Consider the following 13,764-nt stretch of genomic DNA (forward strand, 5'->3'; position numbering starts at 1 on the left):
CTCAAGAAGAGTGTGTAGGTGAAGACTGTTGTTACAGCAGAAGGTGTAGGGACAGATGAAGCTGTGCAGCCTCAAGCATTTGTTAGAGGCAAACAGTTCTGTTCCTGTTTAGGAACATTGCAGTGATAGCAGTCTGTTGATCCAGTAATTTGAATTAATAAAATAAATCAGCAGAGCCCCTCTTGCCAGATAGTTGTGATTCTGAGAGCAGATAAAAGGAGGAAGTCCTGCCACCAAATGTTGGACAGCTTGTCCTGTTATTTCTCAGGTTTTTCCTTCATGTTAGGGAAGGAGCAGGGTTTTATCAGCCAACCACAGCTTCCATTAAAATCATGTCTTGACAGAAGGAGAGCAAGAACAGGGAAGGAAATTTCTTGTTTAGCTGAAAAGGGAAAAAAAAATACTTCTTGACTTAAAGGAACTCCCTTGTTTTTGTGCATTTGAAGCAGCTGTGAGTTGTGTGTGCCTAGACAGAAGTGCCTTCACTCCTGCCTGTCCTGCATCCCTTGGGATAATAGGAGGGCTGTGGTGAAGAAGTGGTGGCAGCTCTGCAGATGTGAGCCAAAAACCAGCTCTGACAGGCTGCAAGCACCTGCAGCTTGGATTCAGCAGGGAAGTCAGAGCATTCCTGCCAGCCAGAGCTGTCCTTCAGGGATGACTCACTGGGTTTGTACCCATCACACTTCCCTGGCACAGTGCCTGTGCTCTCTGCATACCTGAGCTCATGACTGCATTGCAACACACCTAATCCTGTGTGAACAAAACAACTCACGAGGCATTTGCTCTGCTTAAATTAAAATGATTTTTAAGACATTTTTCCTCAAGCCTTTTTCTCTTCCAAAGCCCTCAGTGTGAGTCAATGCTTTCTCTGTAAGGTTGTTACCTAAATTACAGCCACCTCCACATTAACAGCCTTCAGCCCTCTTTGTTCTGCTCTGCTTTTGCTTCATGCTTTGTCTTTTCAATCAGTAGCTCTGTGTCAGAGAGCTGAGTCATTGGGGACAGGACCTTGTTTGATGCACAACTGCCTTTGGTTGTCCTGAATTATTCTGGTTTTGGGGAATAGTTTCCTGAGGTGCAGAGCTGCACCACAACCTGCACTGCTGGAGAGGTAACAAAATCAGGGTGTGCAGCCAGGGGGGACTGGGCTGATTTTTAATCAGGCTGTGATTGCAGCAGCTTCAGCTGGTTGTGAGACTGTAGGTCCCTGTTCCACAGAATCCCAGGATGGTTTGGGTTGGGAGAAACCTTAGGGATCACCCAGTCCCACCCCTCCCATGGGTAGGGACACCTTCCACTATCCCAGGCTGCTCCAAGCCCTGTCCATCCTGGCCTTGGACACTTCCAAGGATCCAGGGGCAGCCCCAGCTTCTCTGGGCACCTGTGCCAGGGCCTCACTGCCCTCTCAGGGAAGAAGTTATTCCCAATATCCCATCTATCCCTGCCCTCTGGCAGTGGGAAGCAATTCCCTGATTCTGTCATTCCATCCGTTGTCCAAAGTCCCTCTCCAGCTCTCTGGTTTCCCAAGGTAACACTGGCACACCAGTCAGGAATGGATAATCAACAAGTACCATCCCACACAGATACTTTTTTGTAAACAAAAGAAATCAAAATAGTTTTGTGGCCAGGTGTTCAATTCTCTTTAACAGGAGCTCAGGATAAGAGGAGTAACAATCCTGTTCCTCCTGTTAGTAGTGCTCTAAAGTGGAAGAGCTTTTCAGCAGGGGCTCCTTTGGGAATGAGGTGAGGGTATCCTGCTCTCTGTGTAGTCATTTGGCAAAGACTTGGTGAAAATTCTGCTCAGGAAGGCCAAACAGGCTATAAAAAGTTGCAGTTTTCTTGTCAGGTTTTGCTAGATTGTCATCAGATTTAAAAGAGGAAACTTTTGACTAAAATTCAATCCACACTTATGTCAAACCCAAAAAAACATTCCAAATGTCTCAAACAATGTTTCATTTGCCATTTACACTGCTGGTACTTCCTCATTTGTTTGAATTCCCTCCCCATAAACTGAAAATTGTCATTGTTACTCTGACTTTTCCCCTTAAAACCTCTTGTGGTCTCCAGTTTTAGCAGCCACTGGCATAGAAGTGAAAAGCTAAAGCTGTATTAGGTGTTTCAGAACAGTTCTCATGCACCAGCAGCCTGTACCTTCTTCCTCTGATGAAGGTCTGTAGTGATATATTTAACCTTTAGATGACCTTGCATTTATCTAAATATATACTACCCTGGCTATTAATTTTCCTACATTGCCAAATCCTTTAATCCTGGCTCAAGCTCTAATAGTGCCTTGCTACATCTGTTGAGATTAACTCTTGGACTAAACTCATGTATGTATACAAACTCAAGGAAAACTTCCCATGGGAGGAGAAGTAGCATCTTTTAAGTGGGTGGGAGTGAGGCACAAGTTGTGGGTTATAACCCCGACGAGGATCTCCTGGGGATCTTGCAAGAAAGGTTAGAATAAGTAAGTCTGAAAATGTAATTAATTTGTAGCAGTGAGTTTAACATCAGAGAGCCAGCACAATTCTTTGCCCCTAAAAAATGCATTGTAATTATTGGTGTGAACATGGCAAAAGTGATACATGGATAGCAGGTCGAATGTTTCATCTGGGAAAGTTCTGGGATGTCTGGAAGCAGTGACATAACCATCCAGGGTCTTTCATTTCTGAATTCCTGGTCAGTGTGTTGTACAGTGCATCCAGAGACATATTGTGTTAACAGTCAAAGGCAAATGAGTTTTGATTTCATGTCCAGCATTTGATTAAATGTTCAGCAGTGTGGGATCTGGGGTTGGGTTTAGATCCAGATTTAGATGATTAATGGAAGGTTGGGGTCCCAGGACTTCAGGTTTCCTTACACAATGTGGGCAGTTAATGAAAATGGAAGAAACTTCATCGCTCCAGCTGTGGAGTTTCCCAGATGATGTCTGTGTGGTGGGCTGAAACTTTCCCTGGATTTGTGCATTTTTCCTAATTTAGAAATTGCCTCCTGTATCTCTCACATGGGAAATGTCCAGCAGAGACTCTCAGCTGCAGTGAAGTGTTGAAGCTGGGGTTGTTCAGCCTGGGGAAGAGATGGTTGTGTGGGGATGTCCAAGCACCTTCCAGAGTCTGGAGGGGCTACAAGGAAGGTGGAGAGAGACTTTGCATCAGGAACTGATGTGACTGGACTGGGGGAATGGTTCAAAATGAAAAAAGGGAAATTTAGGTTGAATATAAGGAGGAAATTCCTCCCTGTGAGGGTGGGCAGGCCCTGGCACAGGGTGCCCAGAGAAGCTGTGGCTGCCCCTGGATCCCTGGCAGTGCCCAAGGCCAGGCTGGACAGGGCTGGGAGCGATCTGGGACAGTGGAAGGTGTCCCTGCCTATGGCAGAGGTGGAACTGGATGATCCCTAAGGTCCCCTCCCAACCCAACCCAACCCAACCCAACCCAACCCAACCCATCTTTGGATTCCATGATTTAAAACCATGAAGTGTATTTGTTTAAACACCAGCACTTCAGTGTCCATGCTGCTCAGCCTGTTCCTTGGCACCTCCCAGGAGAGCAGATCCCTGAGCCATGAGCTGCCAGAGGAAGGGCCTCTGTATGTGATGCTGCTGTTCAATCTCATTTTCTTCTGTTAATTGGCACATTTCTGTCTATAAACAGCACAAAAATCCCCACTGTGTTCCATAACTCCAGGACACCATGGCCTTGCAGACCTGGCACACCCAGCTGAGGGAGTGGCTGGTGCAGCCATATCTCCTCTTGGGTTTTGGGTGGGTTCTGTGAGTCACTTGAGATGCCCAGGCCAGTCCCAGTTACAGGGAACCCCAGCTCAGAGCCCGAGTGCTGCTGATGCTCTTACAGGTTCTGCCCTGAGCTCTCTGAGTCTCAACAACAATTGTATTTCAAGTCTGTGACATGGTGGGATGGCTGAGAGCTTGTCCTTGTGGCTGGGCAGAACATTGCCCAGCTGGATGTTGGGGGTGTGGGAAGAGGAAAGTGTGTGCTCTGATAACTGTTGCTTCCTTAGGGAATTTGGAATAGCATCAGTCTGGACACCCCACATGACACTGCCACCAAACTGCTGGGAGGGAGGTGCTGGGTGAAAATCAACTTGGAATAGGAAGGAGATCAGTCTTCTTTCATGGAGACAAAAGGGAATTGTGTAAAATGAATTAATAGACTGCCAGGCTTGGTGCTGACTTCCCTGTGCCTCCAGAGGATTTCATGGATGTGCCAACGTGACTGGCACAGCCCTGGCTCAGTTCTGCTCAGATGAGCTCGGGGCCCATCCTCTGGCTCTTTCCTTCATGTTCCTGTGGTTGAACAGACTTGGTGCTTCCAGCTGTCCCAGTCACAGGCCTGACAAGGGACAGGGAACCCTGGCCTGCCTCAGATGAGGAGTCTGGGGAGGTGCTGGTGCCTGACTTACACCTCACAATACAGGAGCTGTGCTGGGTGAGAAACACAGAGAAAAGGTGGGGAAGGATGGAGCATGGATTAAAGTTACCAGAGGTCTGCTCTGGTCTGACTTTCAGCTGGGATGAGAGTAAGAAGAAAGATGCTGGGAAATCAGAGAGAAGGTGGGGATGCAGGGAAGTGCCAAATTCCACTCTGGTCACAGCTTAGCCTGAATCTTTGAACAGGCAAAGGGAAGTAATTTCACTTCTCCCCACATACAGCAGCCCCTCTTGAGTGGCATGGGAATGTTTGCAGACACATCCTGCTCCAAGAAAACATTAGGATCCTTCCCATAGCTTTTGACCCTTAGGCTGGTTTAGAGGGACTCTCCAGCCTTTTCTGCCTTTGAGGGGCTGCAGGGAGAAATGCTGAGTTAAAGGTCAGTGCAGGGACACAGAAATTACCATTTGAAGTTAATCACTCCAGGACCTTGCAGTGCCTTAAGCTCTCACATTGTTCTCTCTCAGGGTGCTGGCAGCAAAGCAGAACCTGCAGTTGTCAGTGACTGCTGGTCATTTGATGCTGGATAATATCAGGGAGCATCAGGCAAGGGGAGTTGAGGGGAGATGTTGGTTGAACAGTTCAGATCATAACACTCCATTTCCTCTTTTTCCTCCATTTCTGTTTTACTCCAGGTTGGATTCTTTCCCAGTGAATGTGTTGAACTCATCAACGACAAAGTCCCTCAGTCCGTGACCAATTCGGTGCCAAAGCCAGGTGTGTAAATCAGCTTTTTTTGATGCAGTGAACTGGAGTTCTCTTTGTGTGTTCCATGTTTAATACCTCCTTCACATAAGTCATGGATGTTGACCATCCCCTGCACATCCTCATGCCTCCCTCTGTGTGTCAATGACCTACACATTGCCCTTCTCTGGGCAGTTCCTTCTGTTTAATGTCTTTCACCTGCTGTACAAACTTGTATCAATGTCCACCTCCTGCCTGACTTGAAGGATTAAATTCTGACTTGTCAGAATTTTGAGATACTTTGAGCCATCTGTAATGAGAGAGTCCATGAAACATCCCAGTTCTAGGTGATCAAGGGAGTGTCAGGATTTTTTATACAGAACATAGATGAGCAGGAATGTTTGTGCTGATAGATGGAATAGATCACCTTGGTACTGGAGGTTTCTTTCTGCTTGAGGATAAATGGAGGAAGTTGGATGTAACAGAATTGGCATGCTGGTTGCTTGTGCTCTGGATTCATGGCTGCATCTGCTTCCTCCTGCCTTCTGGATATTTCTGTATTGTAAGAAAAACAGGCAAATGAATCCAAAGTTCTGCTGAAGGAAGAAAAAATAAATAGAGAATGGGACTCTACTGTCAACCTTCCCATCCTTTCAGTGTGTTCTGGAAGTGATTGGCATTAGATGTGCTGGCATAACTGAGATCTCTGTAAAATTTACTGGTGGGGAAGTTGAAATTTAAAAAAAAAAACCAACTGTATTCATATAGGTAAATGTATTTCTATGTATCTGTAGTATCGAGAAGAAGTTTGAATGTGCTGGTTTTTCTTAAAATGTTAAGCAGCTGGGAAGTGGAGTTGGTGTTGAACTGGTATTCTTCTCATCCCTCTTCTCTATTTTAAAGCATGTTCTTCATCTTGGCTGACTTGATCCTTTAAAACAAATAGGTATGATTCAAAAGCTTGACTTTTGCAAAGGGAAATAACAGCATTTTACCAGCTCAGAGCTCTGGAGTTTGGTGTAAGGTCACAGAGAGCCCAAGCTGTGAGTGCTCTGCAGTGATCTCTGTGCTTTGGAGAGCTGGCAGGTCGAGGCAGGGGTGTCTTCAGCCATTGGCATTGTCAGCTTCTGACATTCCTGGGAATAAACATTTGGAATCAGAGGCTCAGAGGTGGGCATTTCCTGGATGCAGGACCTGCTCCATCAGCTAAAGCAGGAAAGGCAACTTTCAGCCTAAGCACAAGCAAATGTTTACTGTTAAACATGACTCAGGCAATTCAGTGTGCTGAGCTGCTGGGGAACAGTGTCTCTGCTTTAGCAGGAGACAATGGATCAGAATGGATGAATAGATTCTATTTGGCTTCAACAACATGCTGGGGATGGATTTCCCCTTTCAGCCCTGGGAAATGTTTGGTATAAAGTGGATAAGCCCATGTCCCATGAAAAGTAGTAAGCTGGAAGATATTGGCAAGTCACAAGGGTGTCCCCTGACCTTCCCTGATGGTTGTTCCGTGGGGACATTAAAACGCTCCTCTAGGAGAGTTCTAATGGGTTCTGAGATGTAAGGAATGGTGCAGCTAATTCTGTCATCCTGCCTCTCCCTCTGCACACGGATTTAGTGATGCCACCCCTTGGGTGTGTTCTTTGTGCACCTTGGGAAGTGGCAGCACTTGTGTGATGTTGGCAGGAGGCTGGAATTCCTCTGGATGCTGCAAAAACTGCTGGGAGAGGAGTCAGGGAGGAGGTTGAATATGGTGCTGGAGGATGCCAGGGCCTCTCTGGATGAAAAATGCTGTGTGAGATGGGTGAGGGGAGGAAGACAGGAAGGAGTTCCAGTTCCAGGTGTGCCAGCACAGCCCAGGGAGGTGGCACAAAGCAGGACTGAGGTGCCGGAGCACCCTGGGTGCTGCCAAGTGGGAAACTGGATCTTCCCAAGGGCACCATGCAAAGCTGGCTGGGAATGGCATTGCTGGGTTAATGCACTTCCTTCTCTCATATTCCTGCATTTTGTGTTTTCCAATCCATGCCTTATGCACACAGGGTATTTCTCATGCACCTGAATACCCACATTAATTACTCTTCTCCCTGTACCTGTATTTAAAACATCAGTTTGGCTGTCCCCAAGGAACAGAGACTTTCCTAAAAGTCTCACTTGGAGCTGTTGCCCTCACTTGACATTAGCAGGGTATTTCATCTTGAATTAATGTGAAGTTTTAGATGTGGCCTTGACGAGCTGCACTTATCAACAGGCCAACTTTAATTTCTTTAATCAAAATACGATGTGTGGAGCATTCAGGACATTGTGTATGTGCAGAGCAAAGCTCTTTGCCACGAAGGAATTTCCAAACACAGAACTCTGCAGGCTGCTTAATTGTCCCTGGATCTGACTGGGCTGAGGAACCTAATGAAAAGCAGATGGAAAGCAGGGAACTTCCTGCCCTGGGTTTCTATTATTATTTATAATTAGAGGGTTTGATGTGCACAAGGGACAGGGACAGCATTTTAATGGAGCCATAAAATATTGCAGTGGTCTCTAATGCAGGGCAGTGACTGCAGTTCCATGTAGATGAAACACAAGGAAGGACAGAGGAGGGTTGGGATTGAGGGCAAACTCTGTTTTTGGAAACAGTATTTCCATGGACTGTGGCAGGACATGCTTTGTACGAACAGCAATGGAGCCAAGGCCTGGGATAAGTGATGGAAAATGGTCCACACAGAAAAACTGTCCTTTTTATTCAGTTCTGAACAATCAGAGTCATAGGAAAGAATATCAGATTTGCCCCAAGTCACCTCTCAAATATATGTAACAATAAAGTTTGGAGTCAAGAGAGGAAAGGTACCTGTTGAGAGGTATTTTCCCTCCTGTGTTGGACTAAGCCTGTGCCCTCTTTTTTTTGTGTTCAGTCCTGTAAGAAAATAGGTTTTTTTCCCAGCTGGGGTACCAATGCTTTCCTGACTGTTTCTATTTATGTCAGAAACCCTGTGAAGATCTAGGAAGGTTCTGTGGGCTCATCAAATCTCATGTTTCTTGAGCACTTTCCTTTTCTCTAAATTCTCGCAGTATTCTTAGTGGGATACGATAATGATAATTTTTTAGCCTAAAATATTATATTGGATTGATATCTACTATTTCATAGTTAATATTATCAATTTAGCTGAATTTCCATGCCAGAAGAGATGGAATCAGGTCATATTCATGAGGATTTTTAGAGATCCAGGATAAAGTCTGCATTTAAATTTCATGTATTCAGAGAGAAGTTAATCTTTTCAATATTCAGTGCTGCTCAGAAGGAAAAGCGTGAATAGCGGCTCTGGATTTTCCTTCTAAGTAAACATTTGTGAATTGCCTGAACTTCGTGGCTGTGCTGACTCTTCTCATCTCTGTCTGTCTCTTTTTTTGGGAACAGTGTTTTATGTCCATGTGTGTTCATGTTGTCCCCACTCCTCAGTCACAGGCAGTGTCTCAGCTCTCTCTTTCAGTCCCTTTCTTCCTTAGAATTCTGGATTTTTGTAGTTTAGCAGTATTTTAACCCACATCTCACCCTTTACCTCATACCTACAATTTGTTTTTGTCTTTTTCTAACAAGCTGCATCTTCCTGTGACCCAACTTCACTGCAGTGGCCTCAGCAGAGCCATTTTGGGGAAGGTTTTAGACTTGCTCTTAGCTGGGGAGCAGCTGCTTTCAGTGGGGAAATACAAAATTAAGCTGCAGTTTTCAGGGGGACAGTTAGAGCTGAAGAGAAGAAATGGGGGATAAGAAGGTGATGTTTCACTTTTTTTTCCTCCCCCCAAAATAAGCATTTTTAAAACCTCAGGGGTCATTCTCACAAAGGATGTATAACCCAGCAGCTCTGCCCAGCTTTACGGAGGAGTTTTCAAATTCTTGTCTCATCCATTTAATTTATGATTGAGAGGTGAGGTGAAGGTGCTCTTAGGAGACACAACATTAAAAGGTCCCCTGTGAGTATTACAGGCTATTGTGAATGACTGATTTTCTTTTTAAAACATCAATAACAGATTGATCTGGGTCAGCACACCCAATACAGATAATCCACTGAGTTTCAAGAGGATTGAAATTTAGCTCTGGATCAGGCTCTGCCCTGACCTCCTGCAGGTCTGGTCAGTGCTGGAGAAATTAATTTCAACTGCAAGAATGTAAATTGAGACACATTCACTGAACTGTTGTAATCACAACAAGGCCATGCCTGTTTTGAAACAGGCTCATTTCTAATCCCTGGATAAAAAAGATTGTAGCCAATTTTTTATTTTAATAAAAATTGGAAAAGGAAAGTGCAGATAGAGCTTAAATTCTGCAAATGCCCAGGCTGAGCAGCCATTTGACACTTGTAAGAGCATCATGTCTTAATTAGTCCTTTATAAAGAAAACAGGGGAAGTAAAAGTGTACATAATTAGTACTAGTCTTGTTAATCTGAAGTACAAAAAAGCAGTTGATCAGTGTTCATGCCACTGTCTCATTAAGGCTGAATTAAATGGAAATGTGCTGAGCCAAGGCAGGTCTCCATTTCCAGGGGAGAAGCAGAGAGGGGATGAGCGCCCAGAGCTGCCCAGCTTGAGCTGCTGATGAGATAGGGGCTGCTTCCAGCCCTGCCAGGCCTCAGGACCAAAATCCTACAGGGAATCCTGCTCCCTTGAACACGGGGATTCAGGAGGAAAGGCCAACAGTGGGAGTGTGGAAGCTCACTTCAGGAGAGTCCATGGCCATGGGAGGTGCTGCAGGAATTTCCCAAGGCTCTGAAAGCCGCCAGGGTTCAGCCAGCAGAGATTCCAACAGGTGAAGGCCAGCTTGCCTGTGGAATCCTTAGGCTGGAAAAGTGCCACCATTCCCCAGCAGTGCCACACTCACCTCCAGACCACGTCCCCAGGTGCCACATCCACACACTTTTCCCAGACCCTTCCATCAGAACACAAGTGGGGGGCTGAGGCAGAGCTGGGCCTGCCTCCTCTGCAGTTCAGGATTTTCAGGAAGAACACAGCAGCAAAATACAGCTCCGAGACAATTACTCTGATTTTTGCACAGGGTGAGGACTAAGAGGAGCTTCTGCTTTAGTACCAGTGGAAATGAAGGAAAATTCAACATATAACAAAATTCAATATATAACAAACCCTGTGCAATTTGGCAGGACAGGGATGCACCTTGTTTTGAAAGGTCAAACATGCAAAATGTTGGGGGTTTTTTGAGCTGGGACACAGGGTGGGAATTCCTGGATCCTATTGAATTTCCCAAGTGTTTATCACCAAATAGCTTGAAGGACTGGGTGTATTGGATTGTGCTTTTCATATCCCAGCTGAGCTTTGTGTAAAATGAGCCCATTTTCAGTGAGAGCGTATTTTAACCAGCTGCCTTTTGTTTTTGATTTGCTTTTTTCCTTTTTTTTATTTCTCCTTCCCTAGTCTCCCCTGCCCATGGAGCCCGTCCAGCGTCCTGGAGCTACTTCCCCCCTTGTACGTCTTCATTTATTCCTTTGTCCTTTCACTCTTGACTTGTTTCTCTTTCTTTCCTTCTTTTCTACATGCAGGTCAGTAGCACTGATGCCCTGAAGGATATTTAAGGGAAACCAAAACAAACCTTTGTTCTAAGGTGCTTTTTAAAAAAGATATTTTGACATAAATAATACAGCAGGGAAAGAATAGAGCTGGTTATAGCTCTTTTCTGGGGGTGATAAAATCATTTTGAGTCCATAAAAAGACTGAAAATATCAAAAAGAAAGCAATTAAGTGCCAGATGACCAAGTATGAATGTCAGTGTGAAAGAAAGAGAAAATAAAAATAGGTGATGGGGAGGAATTAAACATTGTTCTCAAAGTTTGTTAGAATATGACAACCTTCAAAAGCCAAAATACCTTTTTTTTTTTTAATGAGGAAATGGTGTTTGTGCTTAACATCTGACAATGCCCAAAGTAGACTAATATGTGGCTTGTTTATTCAGAGTCCTGTTTCACGTTGCCATGTTTTTTTTAGATCCTGCTAGTGCTGGTCTAAACCTCACAGCAATAACCTGGTGTCAGTAAAATCTGGGATCAGTCCTGTAGATTTATCATTTTTACAGCAAATGCCTCACTTGCACAAATCAGCTCCCCCTGGGATGTTGTTTGGATTCCCTGAGTCAGTCTGAAAACTTGATGTGCAAATAGCATAAAGAGCAAAAATTATGTAAAATGTAAAAATTATACAATATCTAATATTCATGTAAATATACACAGATATATCCATTACCCACTGCCAGCCTGCTGGCACAGACTGCTACTGTCCCTGTAGAGTGGGGGACACGCAGTGCTTCCCGTTCCCAGTGCTCCCTCCAGGACAAGAAAAGCTGTTCCTGGTGTGCAGATTTGCTTTCCTGAGCACATGCCAACATGATCAGACCCCTCCAGGCAGAAGGAGAGTCCAGAGTGGGAGAGCAGGGTTTGTATTTGGGATGTACCATGAAGAGTGAGGTGAGGCTTCTTCCACTGCACATATCCAAACCCACAGGAGCCAAGGAATACTGAAACTGGGATGGAAGCTTTAAGAATGAGGGCAGAATTTATTGCTGTGACTGACCATGTCCACTGATAAATAATTGGACAGAAAATTTGGGAGGAATCAGAATAGTGAATCTTGTAAGATCCAGGGAATTCTCTTTGGGCACACAAATTTGGAGAAAAGACTTTTCTTACTGATTTTCCATTTGTATAGTCAAGTTCCTTGGATCCCTGAGCCCTTCAGAGATGCAATTCTTGCCAAGGATCAGCAGCAGTTAAATTTACATAACACAGGGAGGCTTTAGCCTGTCTGTTTTTTCAGGCAGGCTTTTTTTATTAGGTTTTTAACTCAAAAACAAGGAATGTCCATATTTCTGGTTATTAAATGCAAGTGGTCAGTGTTGAGTCTCCCTCCTCTCTCAGCTGTGAGAAGGAAGATTGTGACAACAGAGCAGCTCTAGTATTTCTCCTCAAAGCTATGAGGCTTATTAGTGGTTCTGCTTGTTTTTCCTGTGAAATTGATTCCTTATGACAGCCCTGTCCCTTTGTGAGTCATGGAATTGCCACAGAGATGACAAACTTGGTTGTGGCTGCTCTGAGAGCACCACTGGAGAGCTGGGGAACCACGTCCTCCCCTGGCTGAGCACTCCTGGGCTCCGGGGCTACCAGGAATTTAGAAATATTTATGTTTTTTAAATGTGGAGGATTTGAGGGCCTGTTCAGGTTTTGTTGGTGCAAGGGGGATGCTCCTTTCTGGGCTCATTTAGGCACTGAAGTTCTTTTTTGGGCTCAGATAAATGAGCTGAGCCCTGGACAGGGAGGCAGGGGCTGGTGGAAGAGGGTTTTGTAACTGGGACAAATTGCCCCTGACCAAAAGCCCAAAATCTTTGGTCTCCCAGCCACAGCAAAGGCTGTTCCTGTGTGAGCTGTGCTGTGTTAAAAATCACTGATTTCTCCTCCAGCATTTGCCAACATAAACTGACATCTATTTTATATAATTTTTAGTACTCTTTTAACAGTGAAAATTCTGCTTAGGGTGGTCTGTGCACAGAATCCCAGACTGGTTTGGGTTGAAAGGGAGCCTAGATATCATCTGCTTCTACCCGCTGCTATGGGCAGGGACTAGAATTGGGAATTGGCCTGCACACCCTGTGTCCTGAGCCAGCTCCAAGCCCAGTTGTTCAGGCACCACCCACTTCATCCCCAGCAGCTCAGTTTTCCAGGGATTTGGGTGTTCACTCAGCTTGGTTCAGCTCATGTCATCGTTTTTGCTGTTCACACTGTGAATGGATCACCTCTCTCATGCTCCTGTTTGCACACAGGCACTGATGGGCAAGAATCATTCAGGCCTAGAACAGCCCAGGGAAACCCCAGCTCTGCATGCCCAGCACTGAACTCCGGATTTCTCCAGCTCTGTCTCTCTAATTGCTGTCTCTCCATGTTGAATTGTTGGTCTCCTGCAGTCCCTCCAGGAGATTTTTAACTTTGTCCTCTCTCTTGCCCTCTGTCTGTCCCTGTGCCTCCTCCCCTTACCCTGATTATCAGATTTGGAGATGGATAGTGTAAAACCAGGCTCTGCATTTGTTACCGAGGCTCTGAACCAGTCCCACCTGAGCTCAGGTAGAGCCTGTTCTGTGCCATCACTCTCTGTGCTAACCATGTCTAACTTTGTATGTGGTAGCAATAACCACTCACTAACCCCTAGGCTTGCTGGCAGAACCTAGCTGAATATAGTGAAACTATATTAGAACTATTAGAACTAGCTAGAAATAGTGAAATAGAGAATTATTAATTTATTTTTCTATTAAAACCTGTTTAATACCTGTTGGGTAGAAAAGCCAGTGCCTGGTTCTGAGAACTCACCTTTTCAGGGGCAGATTTTCTGCAAGTGCTTTCCAGACCCAGTGAGTAAATCAGATCTTAAGGTGATGCTCAGCACACCTAGGCTTGCCTTGTGCACACTGCAGTATCAGCAGCCATGTGGGTGTTAATCTGTGTATCAGAAATCAGCTTCTTCCCTGCCCCTCCCCCAGCTGCTGCATTTTTAAATATAAAGCATTCTTCTATTCCCAGGCTTTCAATTTGTGCCTCACTGTCCAAAGAGTTTGCCAAACCCTCTGTGACCACGCTCTGGGGAAGAGCTTGCTTG

The 13,764-nt window shown here is 45.2% G+C and overlaps 1 protein-coding gene across 5 annotated transcripts in view; it reads left to right on the forward strand.

Annotated features, from left to right (window-relative positions):
* The window catches only part of ARHGAP32 (Rho GTPase activating protein 32), a 238,162-nt gene that overhangs the window by 168,290 nt on the left and 56,108 nt on the right, over positions 1–13,764 (forward strand). For 4 of the 5 annotated variants that reach the window (XM_088066735.1, XM_088066736.1, XM_088066732.1 and 1 more), the window contains one exon: positions 5,084–5,165. In XM_088066735.1, coding sequence (XP_087922861.1) covers positions 5,084–5,165 — 82 coding nt within the window. Of the gene's footprint in view, positions 1–5,083; positions 5,166–10,545; positions 10,597–13,160; positions 13,236–13,764 lie in introns of all 5 variants that reach the window. The other variant, XM_088066738.1, reaches the window with a different exon arrangement.

The sequence above is a fragment of the Pseudopodoces humilis genome, chromosome 25 (genome assembly GCF_049639895.1).
Source record: "Pseudopodoces humilis isolate 2021_Gansu_Grassland_sample_001 chromosome 25, ASM4963989v1, whole genome shotgun sequence".
In the NCBI taxonomy this organism is placed as follows: Eukaryota; Metazoa; Chordata; class Aves; order Passeriformes; family Paridae; genus Pseudopodoces; species Pseudopodoces humilis.